The sequence below is a fragment of the Thalassophryne amazonica genome, chromosome 4, assembly GCF_902500255.1.
Source record: "Thalassophryne amazonica chromosome 4, fThaAma1.1, whole genome shotgun sequence".
Taxonomy (NCBI): domain Eukaryota; kingdom Metazoa; phylum Chordata; class Actinopteri; order Batrachoidiformes; family Batrachoididae; genus Thalassophryne; species Thalassophryne amazonica.
Window position 1 is genome coordinate 144468077 of NC_047106.1, and position 18165 is coordinate 144486241.

The 18165-nt window shown below is 44.9% G+C and overlaps 1 protein-coding gene across 1 annotated transcript in view; it reads left to right on the forward strand.

Moving 5' to 3' along the window:
• gal3st2 (galactose-3-O-sulfotransferase 2) overlaps positions 1–18165 on the forward strand; it is a 127608-nt gene that overhangs the window by 69285 nt on the left and 40158 nt on the right. The window contains exons 4-6 of the mRNA XM_034168876.1: positions 4168–4300; positions 16020–16070; positions 16144–16289. Coding sequence (XP_034024767.1) covers positions 4168–4300; positions 16020–16070; positions 16144–16289 — 330 coding nt within the window. The remainder of the gene's footprint in view (positions 1–4167; positions 4301–16019; positions 16071–16143; positions 16290–18165) is intronic.

Consider the following 18165-nt stretch of genomic DNA (forward strand, 5'->3'; position numbering starts at 1 on the left):
ACAACTTCTTTGCCCGTTTCGAGGTCGCAGTGCCAGAGGTGGCACCACAACATCTCCATTCAGCCAACAGCAGTGTAAACCTCATTGTGGAGGAACATGAGGTGAGGCGCGTGCTGCTGGCTGTAAACCCAAAGAAGGCCACTGGTCCTGATGGCATCCCTGGACGTGTGCTGAAGGACTGTGCAGACCAGTTGGCTGGAATTTTCACGAAGATCTTTAATCGGTCCCTGGCACAGTCCGTTGTCCCACCCTGCCTGAACTCCTCAACCATAGGCCCCCTTCCCAAGAAACCCCACATCTCAGGACTTAACAACTACCGACTAGTGGCACTAACACCAGTGGTGATGAAGTGCTTTGAGAAACTGGTCCATAGTCACATCATAGCAGATACCCCCCCCCCCGTCTTGATCCCCACCAGTTTGCCTATAAGGCAAACTGATCCACAGAGGATGCTGTAGCCATAGCACTCCACACTGCACTTTCCCACCTGGAGCAGCAGGGGAGCTATGTGCGAATGCTCTTTGTGGATTATAGCTCTGTTTTTAACACCATCCTCCCTCATAGGCTGGTGGCCAAGCTGAGGGACTTGGGGCTGCCACAAAACACCTGTATGTGGATTCACAGCTTCCTCTCTGACCATAGACAAAGGGTTAGAGTAGGCCATCATACATCCACGGCCCTAAACCTCAGCACCGGCTCTCCCCAGGGCTGTGTGCTGAGTCCCTCACTCTACTCCCTTTATACACACGACTGTTCACCCGTCCATCACAGTAACACCATTGTGAAGTTCGCTGATGACACCACGGTGGTGGGGCTCATCTCCAGGGGGGAGATGAATCAGCCTACAGAGAGGAGGTGGAGTAGCTCTCAACATGGTGCAAGGCTAACAGCCTGCTCCTCAACACAGCAAAAACTAAAGAACTCATTATTGACTACAGGAGGAAGAAAACGGAGGTCACACCACTATTTATAAATGGGGACTGTGTGGAGAGGGTAGCAGACTTTCATTTTCTTGGAGTACACATTGAAGAAGGCCTGTCCTGGAGCGTGAACACCAATGAGCTGCTGAAAAAGGCCCAGCAAAGACTGTACTTCCTGAGACTACTCAGGAGGAATAACATCAAACATCTGCTGATGACCTTTTACCGTGCCTGCATAGAGAGCATTTTAACATACTGCATGGGCATATGGTATACAAGTTGTACAGTGGCTCAGAGGAAAGCGTTCCAAGGGGTCATCAATACCGCCCAAAGGATTGTCGACTGCCCTCTCACCACACTGGAAGAGCTACACAGTGACCGTTGTCTCAAAAAAGCCAAGAACATTATCAAGGACACACACCATCCAGGTCACTCCCTGTTTGAACTGTTACCATCAGGAAGAAGGTACAGGTCACTGAATGTAAGGACAAAGACTCGAACACAGCTTTTTAGCCATCTGCAATAACTATCCTCAATGCCATTAGATGACAATAACAGTGTGACTGTGCCAACTATGTATGTGGAGGTGTGTGTGTGTGTGTGTGTGGTGTGAATGTATGTATTATGTATGTATGCATGTGTGTACAGTATATCTGGGTGCGTGGGTATACAGTGTTTATGTATATGTATGTATATGCTGTTTTTACCCACGTGACTGGGTATGTGTGTGCTGCTACATGTTCCTTTTTTTTCTTTTAGAATTAATAATTTAAGTGTTTAAACTGTTTTTATATATTTATATACATAGGAATGTTGCACTGACTGGAGAGCACTTTAAATTTCGTTGTACATATGACAATGACAAAGACCTATTCCTTCATGGAAGTCCATCGCGAGCGATGAAGACGTCAGTGGATCCTCATATGTGAGCGCAAGCCGAAGTCTGATGCACAAAGCATCCACACTTCGGACCTGCTACATCCTGCCTTTATGAGGGATCCAGATCTCACAGCCGCTTTTCGTCAAAGGTTTGGACTCCCTTGTATACAGCCATGTGCCAGACGATGCGGTCAGAGGCAAGAGTTTCCCAACCCTGAAGTGGGATACCACAAGCTCCAAGGGATGCTTTCAGGCCATCCTTGAAGCGCTTGAATGGTTGCCCGATGTTTCTTGTGCCAGAAGCCAACTCCGAGAAGAAGATCATCTTTGGGAGTTGCGAGTCGTCCATCCGGACAACATGCCCAAACCACCTCAACTGTGCTTTTGTGACGAGTGCCTCGATGCCAGGCATGTCGGCTCTGCGAAGCACTTCTGTGTTGGAGAACCTGTCCTCCCATGAAATGCCCATGATTTTGCGCAGGCAGCAGAGATGAAACTGGTCCAGGGTTCTCAACTGTTTCCTATACAGGGTCCATGTTTCACAACCATAGAGTAGGGATGTGACCACAACTGCTCTGTAGACTGCCAGCTTGGTGTGAACTGTGATGCCACGTTCACTCCATACGTGAGTCCACAGCCTGCCGAAGGAAGCACCTGCCTTTGCTTGTCTGCTCAAGACTTCTCTATCCATGCTGTAGGTCGAGGACAAGCAGCTCCCCAGGTAAGTGAAAGAATCAACACTGTTCAGTGTTGTGCCCTCTATCTTGATGCTGGGCTTTGGGGGAGAAAGGCCAGGTGCAGGCTGAAGCATCACTTCCATTTTTCGTAGGCTGATTGCCAGTCCAAAGGTTCTGGCTGCAGAAGCCAGGCAGCTGGAAAGCTCTTGCAGTTCTGGCTCACTGAGTGCGGCAAGAGCACAGTCGTCCGCAAACAGAAAGTCATGCACAAGAGCCTCAAGGACCTTGGTTTTGGCCTTCAGCCGTCTCAGGTCAAATTGTCGGCCATCACATCTGTAGTGAACAGTGATTCCTGCATTGGTTTTGGGGAGTGCAGAGAACAACATGGTAGCAAACATGAGGCTGAACAAGGTTGGTGCCAAGACGCATCTTTGCTTCACACCATTGGACACTGGGAAGGGGTCTGACACAGAGCCATTTTCCACCACACAGGCCATCATGCCATCATGGAAGATTCTGATGATACTGATGAACTTCGGTGGACATCCAGGCTTGAACTGTATGGACCACAGACTGTGATGACTGACTGTATCAAAAGCCTTTGTCAGGTCAACGAACGGGATGTAAAGCTTTTGGTTCTGTTCCCGGCACTTCTCCTGCAATTGGCGAAATGCAAAGATCATGTTGACTGTTCCCCTATTGCTCCTGAAGCCACAGTGGCTCTCAGACACATCATCCAGCAGGTGGAGTGTGATGCGGTTCAGGGTGACATGGGCCATGATCTTCCCTGCAATACTCAGTAGCAAAATGCCTCTATGGTTGTCACATGATGCTCTGTCACCTTTGTTCTTATACAGGTGTATGATGTTTGCATCCTTGAAGTCCTGCGGCGCTGATCCTGCCTCCCAAAACTGCTGCATCAGCTCAGTGAGCTTGACGGCCATGGGCACTCCACCGTCCTGGAAAATGTCAGGGGGCATCCCATCCAGGCCTTGTGCTTTGCTAATCTGGAGCTGCTTGATTGCTTTCCTGGTCTCCTCCAGAGCCTGGGGATCTTCAAGTGATGACAATATCGGGCGCTGGGGCATATCAAGAATTGCTCATTGATTTATCTGGGATGGCCTGTTCAGCAACTGAAGTGGTCACACCACCGCTGTACAATGTCGTTTTTCTCAGTAAGCAGAGTGCCATCAGCTGGACAAGTAGGTGCCATGGCATTGGAGGATGGTCCATACACTGTCTTCAAGTCAGCAAAGAATTTCTTGGAATTATATTCATCTGCATACCCTTGGAGCTCTGAAGCCTGGGCCTCCCACCATTTATCCTTCATCTGACGCAGCTCAGACTGAACTTTGCTTCTAAGATGCTTGAAACTTTAAATTTCGTTGTACATATGACAATGACAATAAAGACCTATTCCTATTCTACAGAATCCAGGCCTGATATTTTTTCACTGTGACTGAATAAGTTTAAAAGTGTGGAATAGTTTGAGTTTGTACTTTGTGAGGGGCAGTGTTACAGATATAGGTTTGTAGAGTTGTGTGTGTGTGCGTCCTTGTCTGCCCCCTGTGGCCGTAATAAGATGTAGGCCATTGAGGAAAAGTTCTCTTTTTATTTTTTTCATCTTGAGTTTTAATGATAAAGGTGTCAAAGATGCCAGAGTGGTGGTGTATTTGTGTTTTGTCTCACAGACAGACGGGGATGAAGGGGCAGATCCTGGTCAACAGTCAGCACAGACACCTGCGTTCCTTCAGAAAGGTTTCCTGTTACATCATGCAGGACGACATGCTGCTGCCTCACCTCACTGTGCAGGAAGTTATGATGGTGAGAACCAAACTAGCATCCCGTCACCAAAAAGCAGCACAAAGCGCACTGGAGCTAATGTCGCTAAGAAACGTCCTGTTTCATCGACACGACGGCACGGCGGCGAGAGAACAGATGACGAAACATAACTTGTTTAAATCATAAAAGACAGACAACAACAATAACCAGCAGATACCATTTTGTCCTGTGGACTTCACAGGAAGAAAAGAAAAGTGAAACAAAACAGGAAATCAACTGAGGTCAGTTCTTCGATTCTCAGTCCTTAGCAGATGTTTTCTTGTTGCATACCACTGACTTGACTTTTTGTCTTTTGGAAACTTTAGACCCATGGCATGGTACTTCAGCAATAAACAAACAATAAACAAAAGTTATTGAAATCATAGGCTAATGACCTATGATTTCAATAACAATCTATATACTAAGCGTGGAGGTCCCTTTTTTTTTTTTTTTTTTTTTTTTTTTGTCCTCAGTGTTCTTCGGATCTGCTCACCTCACTCATCATCTCTAAGCTCTTGATCTTCTCATGTCCTCTGTAGTTACGGACACACATCATGTCTCTTTCACAAATCCCCTTAATTGCCCACATTTTGCGGTTAATTAGAACCAGTGATCTTTGATATACCGCCAGTTTCCACCAGATGGCATTTTCGCTGAGTGAATCTGTCCAGTGTCCATGTCGGACATTCAGTGCACTGTCACTGAGCTCTACTTTTTTTGTCCTTTGTCCGTATTTCATCAAGGTAGGTCACTGAAAATTATCTGAAGATGTTTTCTCGTGCAAAAACATCCACAGATTCCAAATCTGCCATCACATTTCCACCAGCTATTATGGTTTGGGCGCTACGGGCCCCATTTTGACACTCGGGTAGGCCACCCCCCCCCCCACCCCCAAAAATGCATAAAAACAGTAAAGTTCTGTGAAAGATTTGCTTCTTAATTATTACAAACAAATGTCAGCATGTTTTTAATGACACTTTCTTTCCAGTCTTGCCTTGAATTTCATGCATTCTCATCATTTATTATAATCTGTCATTCCCATCATACTTCGAAAGCTTTCTTTTGGAAGCAAATATGTTGTCTCAGTAAACTGCTGAACCCTTTTCTGGGTCAGTGACTCACTTTTAGTGCACTCTGTCTTCACCTTACTAATAATCCACTCACTCACCATTTTGAAATTCTGGAGTATTTAAAGTTTTACACAATAGTTTCCCCAACATATAATCTGTACTCTCCCCTTACAGAACCACACTCCACTCTTCCCCGTCTATTTTTTACGATTCCATCCCATTTTAATTTTATAGGCTGTTTGTTGATGATCAGTGATTGAGTGGTTGTGACTGATGAAGTCCTATTATTAGGTAGGAATTATGATTTCCTTTAAAGAGGGTTCCATTATAAAACCATCACCAGTTTTTACATGTTGTATCCCAAAATAATCCAAATTGTTTTTCTACCGATTCTAAAAGCTCCCTCCATGTTTTATGTATTTTGTAACCAATACATTACATGTTATGTGTCATTTAAAACAGATGTTTTTACTTCATTTCAGACCTTCAAAATGACAAGGAAATGTACGAGGTCTGTTAGAAAACTATCCGACCTTTTTATTTTTTGCAAAAACCATATGGATTTGAATCATGTGTGATTGCATCAGCCAAGCTTGAACCTTCGTGCACATGCATGAGTTTTTTCACGCCTGTCGGTTGCGTCATTCGCCTGTGAGCACACTTTGTGGGAGGAGTGGTCCAGCCCCCTCGGCGGATTTTCATTGTCAGGAAAATGGCTGAGCAACTGCCGCTTTGCTGCATCAAAATTTTTTCAGATACTGTGAGAGACAGCCAGGTGGAAACCAATCGGAAAATTCAGATGGCTTTTGGTGAAGATCTTAAGGGCATCAAACAGATTAAGGGGCATTACAACCAGATTAAAGACGGCCCACAGTGGCTGAGGGCGCGCCGCGCTCCAAGCGGCCATCAACAGGCTGAAACAGCCAGATCATTTCCAAAGTGAAGGCTGTGTTGATCCGGGACGTCGTCTGACTACCAGAGAAATGGCAAGAGAGGTGAACATAGCACTTTTTCGGCACATTATACTGTTACAGGAGATTTTGTAATAAAAGACGTGCGGCGGAATTCACACGTCAGGACGGAGCCGCGTAATGGCGCAGAACAAAAAGCACCTCCGTGTTGGAAGTCTCATGGGACATGCCCAGCTCTTCCACCATTTGGAAGATTCAGACGGCTTTGGGTGGCTTTTCAGTCAAGTGAGTGTCCGAGAAACTGTCAAAGATCTGGGCATGTCACATGTACTGTGAGACCAACACGGAGGTGCTTTCATTCCGCACCATGAGCAGCTCCATGGCGAATTCCTCCGCTACTGTTTTCATGACAGTGGAATGTGCCGGAAAAGTGCTGATGTCCACCTTTTCTGCCATTTCTCTGGTAGTCAGACGACGTCCCGGATCAACACAGCATTCAGTTTGGAAATGATCTGGTCGTTTCAGCCTGTCGATCGCTGCTCGGAGCGCGGCGCACCCTCCGCCATTGTGCGCCGTCTTTAAACCGGCTGTAACACTCCTTAATCTGTGTGATGCCCATAAAATCGTCCCTGAAAACCATCTGAATTTTCTGAATGGTGTCCACCTGGCTGTCTCTCATAGTTTCTGGAAAAACTTGATGCAGCAAAGCTCCAGCCGTTCAGGCATTTTCCTCACAATGAAAATCCAACGAGGGGGGAGGACCAGTGCTCACTCAAAGCCTGCTCACAGGCGAATGACGCAACCAACAGGCGTGAAAAAACTCACGCATGCGCACGAAGGTTCAAGCTTGGCTGATGCAATCACACGTGATTCAAATCCATATGGTTTTTGAAAAAAATAAAAAGGTCCGATACTTTTCTAACAGACCTCGTACGTTAACAAGAAAAACAAAGGAAAGTTTGCAGAGCACTAAAAGGAGGAAAATGTTATCAGCTGAAGAAAAGGAAGAATTGCCAAAGCAAAGGGAAAGAATAAAAAAGTCACATCAGTCAAAAAAGCTAATGAAGAAAAAGAAGGGCTCCTGCAGGATAAAACAGAAATGGCATCCAAACTGAGGAAAGAAAAAGTTCATCCAAGAAGTACCAAACAAAGAGCTGCTGACAGACAACGGAACAAAAATAATATATATAAAGAGGCTTTAACATGAAAGTATAGTTCTCTTTCTCTCTTTAATAGTTACAGTATGATTGTCCTTTATCCACGTCTGCATCCTGTGTTTGTGTTCTCTGTGTCCGGTCCCCTGTCTGTATTTGTGGTTTTGCTCATGATCCATTCTTATGGTTTGTCTTTTGGTGTATGTGCCTTTGGTCATGGTGTATTGTCAGTGTCTGTGGTCGGTCCTTTGTCTGTTGGTCATGATCCTCTGCCTCCCCCTTGTGATTGTTCCTTCTGTAGCCATTGTTTAAGTCCCCATAGGTTTACTTGTCTGTGTAACTGTCTTTAGTTCCCTTAAGGCTCCTTCACGCATAGCGCGGATAAGTAGGAATCAGGGTGAATCATGGCAGAACAGCCCGCACAAAAACATTGAGCCAACATCAGAAGGGACACGCGGTCGGGCAGGCGATGGTTTTGTGCACACGCACGAGCGTGCTTGAAACCGTTGCAGTGGGAACACAGAGCGAGCAGGTGGAGCATGTGGAATGACATCGTGCAGCTGCTGTGGAACAAAAAATAAATAAATACATGCCACCCACAGGATTCAAACCTGCAATTTACAAAAACTGTGATTGACAGACAGAAACTTTATCAATGCCTGAAATCAACAAGGAGATAAATGTATTTTTAATAAAATGAAACCACACAGGGTTTTGAGGGTACATGGGAGTTCGCCCAACCAGTCCACATGTGCTTTGTGGATCTGGAGATGGTGTTCGACTGTGTCCCTCGGGGCACCCTGTGGGGGGTGCTCCAGGAGTACGGGGTCCGGGGTCCTTTGCTAAGGGCTATCGGTCCCTGTACGACCGCAGCAGGAGCTTGGTTCGCATTGCCGGTAGTAAGTCAAACCTGTTTCCAGTGCACGTTGGCCTCCGCCAGGGCTGCCGTTTGTCACCGGTTCTGTTCATTATCTTTATGGACAGAATTTCTAGGCACAGCCAGGGTGTAGAGGGGTCTGGTTTGGGAACCACAGAATCTCATCTCTGCTGTTTGCAGACGATATGGTTCTGTTGGCTTTGTCAAATCAGGACCTTCAGCGTGCACTGGGGCAGATGCAGCCAAGTGTGAAGCGTCTGGGATGAAAATCAGCACCTCCAAATCTGAGGCCAGGGTTCTCGACCGGAAAAAGGTGCCTTGCCCTCTTCAGGTCGGTGGAGTGTCCTTTGCCTCAAGTGGAGGAGTTTAAGTATCTCGGGGTCTTGTTCATGAGCGAGGGACGGTTGGAGCGTGAGATCAATAGACGGATCAGTGCAGCATCTACAGTGATGCAGTTGCTGTATCGGATCGTCGTGGTGAAGAGAGAGCTGAGTAGGGGGGCAAAGCTCTCGATTTAACGATTGATCTATGTTCCGACCCTCACCTATGGTCATGAGAATTGGCTCATGACCGAAAGAACGAGACAGTGAGTACAAGCGGCCGAGATGAGTTTCCTCCGCAGGGTGGCTGGGCGCTCCCTTAGAGATAGGGTGAGGAGCTCGGTCACTCGGGAGGAGCTCGGAATCAAGCTGCTGCTCCTCCACGTCAAAAGGAGCCAGCTGAGGTGGCTCGGGCATCTTTTCCGACCCTCACCTATGGTCATGAGAATTGGCTCATGACCGAAAGAACGAGACAGTGAGTACAAGCGGCCGAGATGAGTTTCCTCCGCAGGGTGGCTGGGCGCTCCCTTAGAGATAGGGTGAGGAGCTCGGTCACTCGGGAGGAGCTCGGAATCAAGCTGCTGCTCCTCCACGTCAAAAGGAGCCAGCTGAGGTGGCTCGGGCATCTTTTCCGGATGCCCCCTGGAGGCCTCACTTGAGAGGTGTTCCGGGCACGTCCCATCGGGAGGAGGCCCTGGGGAAGACCCAGGACACGCTGGAGGGACTACATCTCTCAGCTGGCTTGGGAACACCTCGGGGTTTCCCTGGAGGAGCTGGGGGAGGTGTGTGTGGATCGGGAGGTCTGGGCTCTTGAGCTGGTGCCCCCGCGACCTGACTCCGGATAAAATGGAAGAAAATGGATGGATGGATGGATGGATGGCTGAAACCACACACCTTAAAAAACACTGTATTTTATTGAATCCCTCTTATTGAGTGAAGAATACAAGTATGATCCATCTGTTCCTCTGTAGATGACCCATGGTCACAGACATACAGTCATACTGTCTGTTATGTGATCATTATGTTTTAGTTATTTGTTATGTAGTTGTGTATATAGGTAGTGTAGTACTTATTAATATACCTGTCTTGGCTGTAGTCTCTGTGTTTGTACTGTGACACATCAATCAATCAATCAATCAATTTTATTTATATAGCGCCAAATCACAACAAACAGTTGCCCCAAGGCACTTTATATTGTAAGGCAAGGCCATACAATAATTACATAAAAACCCCAATGGTCAAAACGACCCCCTGTGAGCAAGCACTTGGCGACAGTGGGAAGGAAAAACTCCCTTTTAACAGGAAGAAACCTCCAGCAGAACCACGCTCAGGGAGGGGCAGTCTTCTGCTGGGACTGGTTGGGGCTGAGGGAGAGAACCAGGAAAAAGACATGCTGTGGAGGGGAGCAGAGATCAATCACTAATGACTGCACAGACATCGTGTGCACTGAGCCGTCATTTGTGTCTCTGGTTAGCAGCTGGGAGGCCCCTCCCCATGCTGTGTGCGCTCTGACCTGGCTATCCAGCCCTGCATGTGTTTAAGTCTGTAACATACATATAAGCATTTTATGTAAATGTGCTCCCCCACACACCACGTGTAGGGGGTAGCAGGGGTGGGGAGGGTGCGCAAAACATACATACGCCACATGTGTTTCGGGGGGGCACGACACACATGCGAGAAACATGCACCACATGTGTGTTGCTTTTTGCAAAGCCACACTCGTGGGGACACTTACACAAATTTCATATCCAGCTGGACAGCGATCGTGTGCTGTCTGTTTTCGTGCTGACAGCATGAATGGCCACACATTTTCTAAGTGTCAAGTGAGCGGTGTTGGATGTTCATGTGTGTCACCTGGAATTTGGCCGACACCTGCCGTGAGAGAGATTGAATGGGCTCTCACAGGGCAGTCTCTGTCTTTCAGCCGCTGGTGTGCGAGAATAGCTGTGGCGACACGCAGGACGCAGCTATGATTTTACACGAATGCGCTAGTCGGCTTCAATGGTGTTATGTGTGAAGGGGCCCTTAGTCTTTGTAGCCTGGTTTTATTATGTCTCACCCCTGGGTTGATTTGTTCTTGGTTGGTTTCGATATATTAATTATAGTTTTGTTCTTTCTGTTTTATTTTAGTAATCCTGGTTTGCTTGTATGTTTTGGCTTGTATGTTTTGGCTAACTTCTTCCTGTGTGTCTTCCCCAGCTGTTGATGTAATTGCCCTCACTTGTCTTCCGTTTGTGGGTGATTCTTAGACTACGGGCACTTATTATGTCCTTTGATCATACTGTATGAAAAACAGAAAAAAGGGGAAATTTCACACTTTTATAGTTATCTTTACAATCAAAGTGTTTTAAGAAATTTGTTCTAGCAGTCTATGATGACTTTTTCACCTTTTTTCAGCATCATTATATGCAAATATTGCCGTTTTGTGCTTGTATGGTAAAGAAACGTTTTTTTCTAATGTTTTAAAATATCTCTGAATAAAATCTCAGTAAAATAATCAAAACATAATTGGGGTATTCAATGTCATACAACTGTTGTGATTTTTTTAAACAAAATGTAGTTGTCCCACACTATTGCCGTAATTTCCACCACAACACTGTAATGTCCCTTTAAACAGTTTGTATGAAAGATTGTTTGGGTAGTTTCTATGGAGATAAACAGTGACATCAGAACACATGTATATAGCGCCAAATCACAACAAACAGTTGCCCCAAGGCGCTTTATATTGTAAGGCAATGGTGTGGTGGAAATTACATTTACAAGGTCAATAGTGCCCGTAGTTAAAGAATCACCCATGTGTGATCATCCCAATGTGCATTTGAGCCTCTCTGTTTCCTTGTGTGTTTGCTGTTTCCTTTGCGTTGGTTTTCTTTGGAGTGTTCCATGATTTGTAAGTGCTTTGGGCACCTTTGCCACCTCCTGTTTAGTAGCTGTTTTGAGTTCTGTGTTTTGTGCATTTCTGGCATCACCCCTTAGTGGTTCTTGCTTTAGATCCTTCTGTCTTTTGTTTTGGATTTTACTCCCTTTTCCCTCTGTTGTTCTCATGAGGAGTGTCGGACAGTTTTGCACTTTATGTTTAATAAATATCACCTATGATTTAACCTTTCCTCTTGTTTTGGTGGCTGCCTGCATTATATTGCATCATGTTTAACTTTAAATTAAAAAGCGTCTTACAATATAGTAAAACACTCCAAATCTTGAGTTATTTTATTCTGCTTCACACTGGCTCTTTGTTGTTTGAGAAAGGTGCATTATATGGAGAAAATGGCCCATTACTTCAGTCACTGAGGGGCCATTGGCCCAAACCACCCTCTTAAAATATGAATCAATGTGTCAATAAAACAAATTGAATTTCAAACTGCATGGTGTCCTGATGTCTTGGTGAGGACTCATTGAAAAAACTGCAAAAAATTATTGTTAGGTGAAGTATATGTTTATGCTTTATTTCTGATAAATCGGCATGTCAGATTTTAGAATAACCAAACATCAAAATGTGTATTGTGTTTAAAAATGCTGCATCAGTTGGGTTCTAGTCTGAATTATGTGTCATTGGCTTAATCAGGCAAATTAAATAAAGCTAATAAAAAACTGTGTATCCCAGACATTCACTGAGAGACACCATCTGAAAAATTGGGGCCATTGATTCTTAATAGCATCATTTGAAAAGTCCTTCATGTACCACTTCAGTAAAGATATGATGATAGAGTAATAATATTCCTTTTGTTTAAGATACTATATGTTGAAATTGCATGTATATTTCATCTGTTACTGACATTTTTGCATATCCTCAAATATTCCGTGTGATGCACACACAGACATCACGGAAAACGGTACCCTGCTATCGCTGCATTGCCAGTGCGCAGGGTAATGACATGATATGAGTGAGCTCAGTGTCGTCAGCCCACCTGAGACCATGTTGTGTGAATGATGTGTACATTCCGTGTTGGCACAACGTCACCAGAAGGCACGTATGTCACCTCTTCACACGTAGCGCTGGAACGGACTGATGCTGGATTTTAAAAAGCAGCGGAGCCACTGGCTCCTTCTTCATTTGATAACTTCCTCATTGTTAGATGGAGCCAGTGCCCAAAATGCTGCATTTGTGTCCAGCTGCTGAGGGATACGGCTTTGACGTTTGCACCACACTGACCAGAGTGTGCTAACATTTGACCCGGTGTAACAGTTTATCTTCCCCCACCCCTCACCAACATCCTGCAAAAACTTCATTTTGTCAGGATGTTTGTCAGTACGTTTGTTTGTTTGTAATCGTTGCATTTTTCACCTTTAACTCGCTGTGCCGCTCACAGTTTACATCACACACTCCTGCAACTTCACATATGGCAGCCCTAGTAAGGTACCTTTCAGTACACAAAAGGATCAAGGTCAAGGTCAAAGGTCAAGGTCACAGGAAGGTCAAATTCTAAATTCAACTTAACAACTTTCCTGGTCGCAGTTTTTGAAATTTTGCCTCCAGATTTGCCATGAACATAGTCACAGGCCGCCTTGCCCGTTACCTGGGGTAAGCGATTGACCTTGTTGTGTGGGCCGCCAGAAGAGGAGGTACTGCTGGCCCACCACCAGAGGGCGCCCTGCCTGAAGTGTGGGCTTCAGAGAGGGCGCTGCTGCCACACACAGCTGGGGGTGACAGCTGTCACTCATTATCTCTTGACAGCTGTCACCCATCTACACTTCATCATCCCACTCCATAAAGACCGGACGTCATCTCCACCTCGTTGCCGAGATATCGTCTACCTTAGGAGGTACTTTGTTCTCAGCCATTAGTTTGTCTACCACACACAGTGTTTGCTTGTGATATTTTTGCAGTCGGTTTTGTGAGTGCTTGCAGCTGGAGGCTGGGTTTGGACTGACATCTTCACTCCAAACTTTTGATAAGTACACATACTACTGCACGTGCCAGCTTTTCTGTATGAGAGGTGGAGGTGGAATTTCCACCATTGTTTGTACTGGGTGTTCACACACCCACATCTGATTATCTCTGCTCCTCGCCAGCAGTACCGGATCCGACACGCGGAGACGGTGGCCACCTGGGGTGTTCGGGATTTGGCGGCTCCAGTATTCTCCAGGTTCGGTGGCAGAGGAAATCGTGTGGTTCCGGTTCTTCTCAGGACAGACGTCCTCTATCCTCGAGCCTGCCCACACGTCACCCTTGTTAACTGGTTATTGTACATATTCTGTAATCTGCTGTGTTTGGTTGTGCTTTTCACAACAGTAAAGTGTTCATATTCGACTCTTTCATTGTCCGTTCATTTACGCCCCGTTGTGGGTCCGTGTCACTACACTTTCACAACAGACCTTCAGGGTTTCGCTTGAGGTGAAAAGTCACCTAAATTAGGTCAAACTTCAGATTAGAGCAAAACATTGTCTAATACACCAAATTAATCATATTTTATGATTACATTAGTACTATCAGAATATAGTTATATGATTACAAACAGATAAAACTTTAATACTGGGTGTTGAAAAACTAACAAATGTGTTGTTTGCTTATGATCAAACTGTCAGTGTAATAAGAAGTGAAGTGATTTTTCAGGGTGGAGAAGAATCTGTTCCAGGGACGTGGTTCTTTTGAATACATTTGATCTTCACTTCGCTCTTCATGTCGTTTCCGTGTAGTTCAACACCAGTTGGGACTCTAAAGTTTGACTCATTCTTCATGCTACTAAAACTTGAAGCCACTTTGCTGTAATATTTAGTGGATAAAAATGATTTGAACACGTCTTTGTTCATTCTGTCTCCTGTTGAGCTGCTCGTCCACTGAGAATCACACTGTTTCAAATCATCAGATTTGTCACTTTCATGCTACAGTTATATTATTCTGTTGATTCCTGTCTGACACTCTATACAATTATAGACTTTTGATGAGGTGTGCCTTGGCCTCAGACCTCGGTGAACCCCATCCTGACCAGGTCCACATAATCATGGGTACACCTCATCAAAAGTCTATAACTGCTTTATTATACGGTAAACAAGAAAAACATACATACATGTCAAACATACTAAAACTGAAAAATCAATCTCAAGTTTCAACTCTTTATTATTCCTATCATCCTGCACCAACTGACATCCCATCGATCCACTGGAAAAGTCTGTTAAGTCCGTGACGAAGAGTCATCAGAATTGTTTTCTTATAAAGCGTTTGTTGTGATTTGGCGCTATATAACAAAAATTGATTGATTGATTGATTGATAAAGTTTGCCTTTCGCCTGTCTAGCTTCTGCGTAAAATTGACCGAGTACTGCGTCACGCATCCGTCCGTCATAAGTTTCAAAGTTGGGTTCATGTCCCTTTTCAGTGACAGGTTGGCTGCTGACTGTGTGTTTCTGCAGGTGTTCTTCGCATGTTTTTCGTGTAAAATTCATTTTAAGTCAACGTCACTAACAGACGCAAACCTGACTTCTGCCATCTTGTCAACAAACTGACAGCCAAAGTTGGCGTTGTATCGCATTATCTGATTGGTCGTTATCGATAGAAGGCGTTGCTCGATTAGCTAGCGCTACGCTGCACGTGAGGTGTACTTGTTTCGCACGCGTGGTCTACTCGGCTCCAACGGCGGTCAACTCGGCATGTGGTACAGCTCAGAAAGTGGTGAATGGGCCAATCAGAAGTTGGAAAAATACAACCATATAATAATTTATATTTATCACCTAGTTTGTACAAAAGAGATTTGAGAAAGCTGTCAGACATTATAGGCCCCTCATTTTCATTATGTTTCTTTGCATGTTATTGTGTGTGTGTGTGTGTGTGCACTGTATTTATTTATTAACCTGTTTAAATATACGTCTTAATGTTTTAACTGTATGTTTTAGTGAACAGCTCTTTGGCTCAGCTTTGGTTGTAGTAAAGTACTTTATAATAAATATAGATGGTATGATACTGTGTGTTTGATACACACACTGTGGATATTTTATACAAAACTAAACTGGAGTATTTTCCATCACATTTCCAAATCAGGTCCATATATTTGTAGAGTGTATTTGGAAGGGGGATTTAAAGATACTTCAGAACAGAAAATATTAGTATTGTTCGTAGTTATAGATACATACAGAAAGAAAACCAGTATCACTCACCATCAATCAAACTGCTTCATCTGGGACCATAAAACATCCCTGAAATATAGAGTTTAAAGGTTGCTGTGTCCTGATTGGACCTTGTCAAGGTTTGGGTTAATCAGTGCTGCCCTGTAGGAATGCTGGGTTTTGGTGGGGGGGTATATATACTGTTACACCGGCACAAAGCTCAGCACACAACGATCACCGCTGTAGTGTCCCTGGATGGTGAAATGGTTTCAATTAGATCCACTGTCTCGTCCTGACGTGGCACTGAGGAGGACGTTCGTGTGGGTATGATGCTGGTTGTTTTTGTGCTGCAGGTTTCAGCCAGTCTGAAGCTGCAGGAGAAGGTGGAGGCTCGCAGGGAGATGGTGAGTCTGAAAGACCTGACACACACTCTGGACAAGAACACCCACAGCTCATTGTTGCTTTTAATGTCCCCAGGTACAGGAGATCCTGATGGCACTGGGTTTACTGGAATGTGCAAAGACTCGAACATCTCACCTATCAGGAGGTCAGAGGAAGAGGCTGGCCATTGCTTTGGAGCTGGTGAACAACCCTCCCGTCATGTTCTTCGATGAGCCCACCAGGTCAGGTCAATAAGGACCGTTTGAACCTTCTTCTGACTCGGTCTCAAGCTTCTCATGTCACACTTTAGGCTCTCTTCACACACAACACCATGCTGGGTGAAAGAAGCAGGAACCGGTGTCGCACACCAAACGGTCCTCCCCTAAAAATCGCTCCACCTTTTGCATTTGCACATGCGTCGTTTCAGACCACAGCAGCTCGTCTGAGACGGAGTTGTTTCACCCGAAGCGATCAAATGGATTAATGTGATTATTAACCATCAGATGATAAAGGAAAACCTCTGAAATAATTCTAAAGTCAGTTTGAAGCAGAAATGAGGGTGTCGGTCACTTTCATATGACTGACACACTGTGAACACATCACCTAGCAGCTTGCTTAGCTGCGACGGTCTGATCGCTTCCTCCGCCTTTTATGATGAAATAATGGTGAATTTATGTGGAAATGATTGTTGTACAAATGCTTCAGATATATGTGGCTGAGACAGATGGTGACTGGAGGCAGTTTGAAGCAGAAACAAGGTGATACACTACAAGTGCGTCATCACTGTGCAGGGCCGGCCCAAGCCTTTATGGGGCCTTAAGCAGAATTTCATCTGGGGCCCCCTACCATCACCTCAGCACCAGATGCCTCATTATTCCATCGACTACACTGTTATGTGTGTAACGTACCCACAATCATTAGCATTATTTCTAATTATCTTACATCATACAGGTGTCATTCTTGTTTTTAACCTTAAAGGGGTAGCAAACTCATAAATATGTTTTAATTAACTTCTACATACAGAGTGATGTATAAGTATGGCTCATTAATTTAACTATTTGAAAGTAACATCAACAGGCAGGAGACTGCATTTATAGGAAACACGTTAAATAGTTTAATTTCTTTCAGATGTGCAAAATGTTCAATATCCAAATACAAAATAGAATCAAATGACATTCACATTGTTACAGAAAAATAAAGTTGTAATCAAAATTAAATACTTAAATAATAAATAGAATACTTAATCTCCAAAATGAACATAGAAATCCACAACAGCAACGTGTGTACATAGTAATGCACAAACATTGCACTGGGGGTTATTGCTTTAACTTTGGCCTGCAAACCTTTGAGAGCTGAGCTACTTTCACCAACCTTTTGCACCAAATTATTCGGAGGAGTTGATCTGTCCTGCAGTTTAACTCTAAGTTTTTCTTCGTAAGGAAGACTATCAAATGGCTTCGCCAAAATCCGGTCCAACATTCAAATTGTCTGCCATTATGTGCAGCTTGCTACCTAGCTAGCTCGCTAGCTGGGACTGGCGCGAGGCTCGTGTGAAGTTTGTCCGCCTGTGAGCGCTTTGTGACGGTGGAGGAGCTCAGCAGCACCCGCTGCTCGGTAGGGACAGAAACTGAGATAGAAGACAGAAAGAGTGATAGAAGTCAGTCTCCAAACAGTTACAGAAAACCCCCACCAGAAATAGAAGCTCGATTTGTCGCTAGTCGTTTTTAACAAAGAAAATGCCGCTAAGAGGATTAGGAAAGTCTCCGGTTCAACTCAGAACAAAATAAAACTAAACAAATGCTCCCACGGATGTTTACACCAAAAGATCGCTGATTCGCTCATTTCGCTGTCAATCAAAAAGGGATTCAGCCTCAGACAGATCATCCAATCGTCATGCAGAAGCTGAGCGTCCGGGCCGGCCGAGGCCCGCCCACTGCCCTATAGACCCCCAAACACACTGAGCGTCCGATGGGCGGGACAAAGCCCAGCATTTATCCAATGACTCGTCTCGTTTCACTGCATGCTTTGTGTTGCTATTGAAGTCTGTCACACTGTTTAAAGCGCTGTGAAGCTGCGAGTTTGAGTGAGAGGAAAGCCGCGTCGTTACCAGTGATAAGA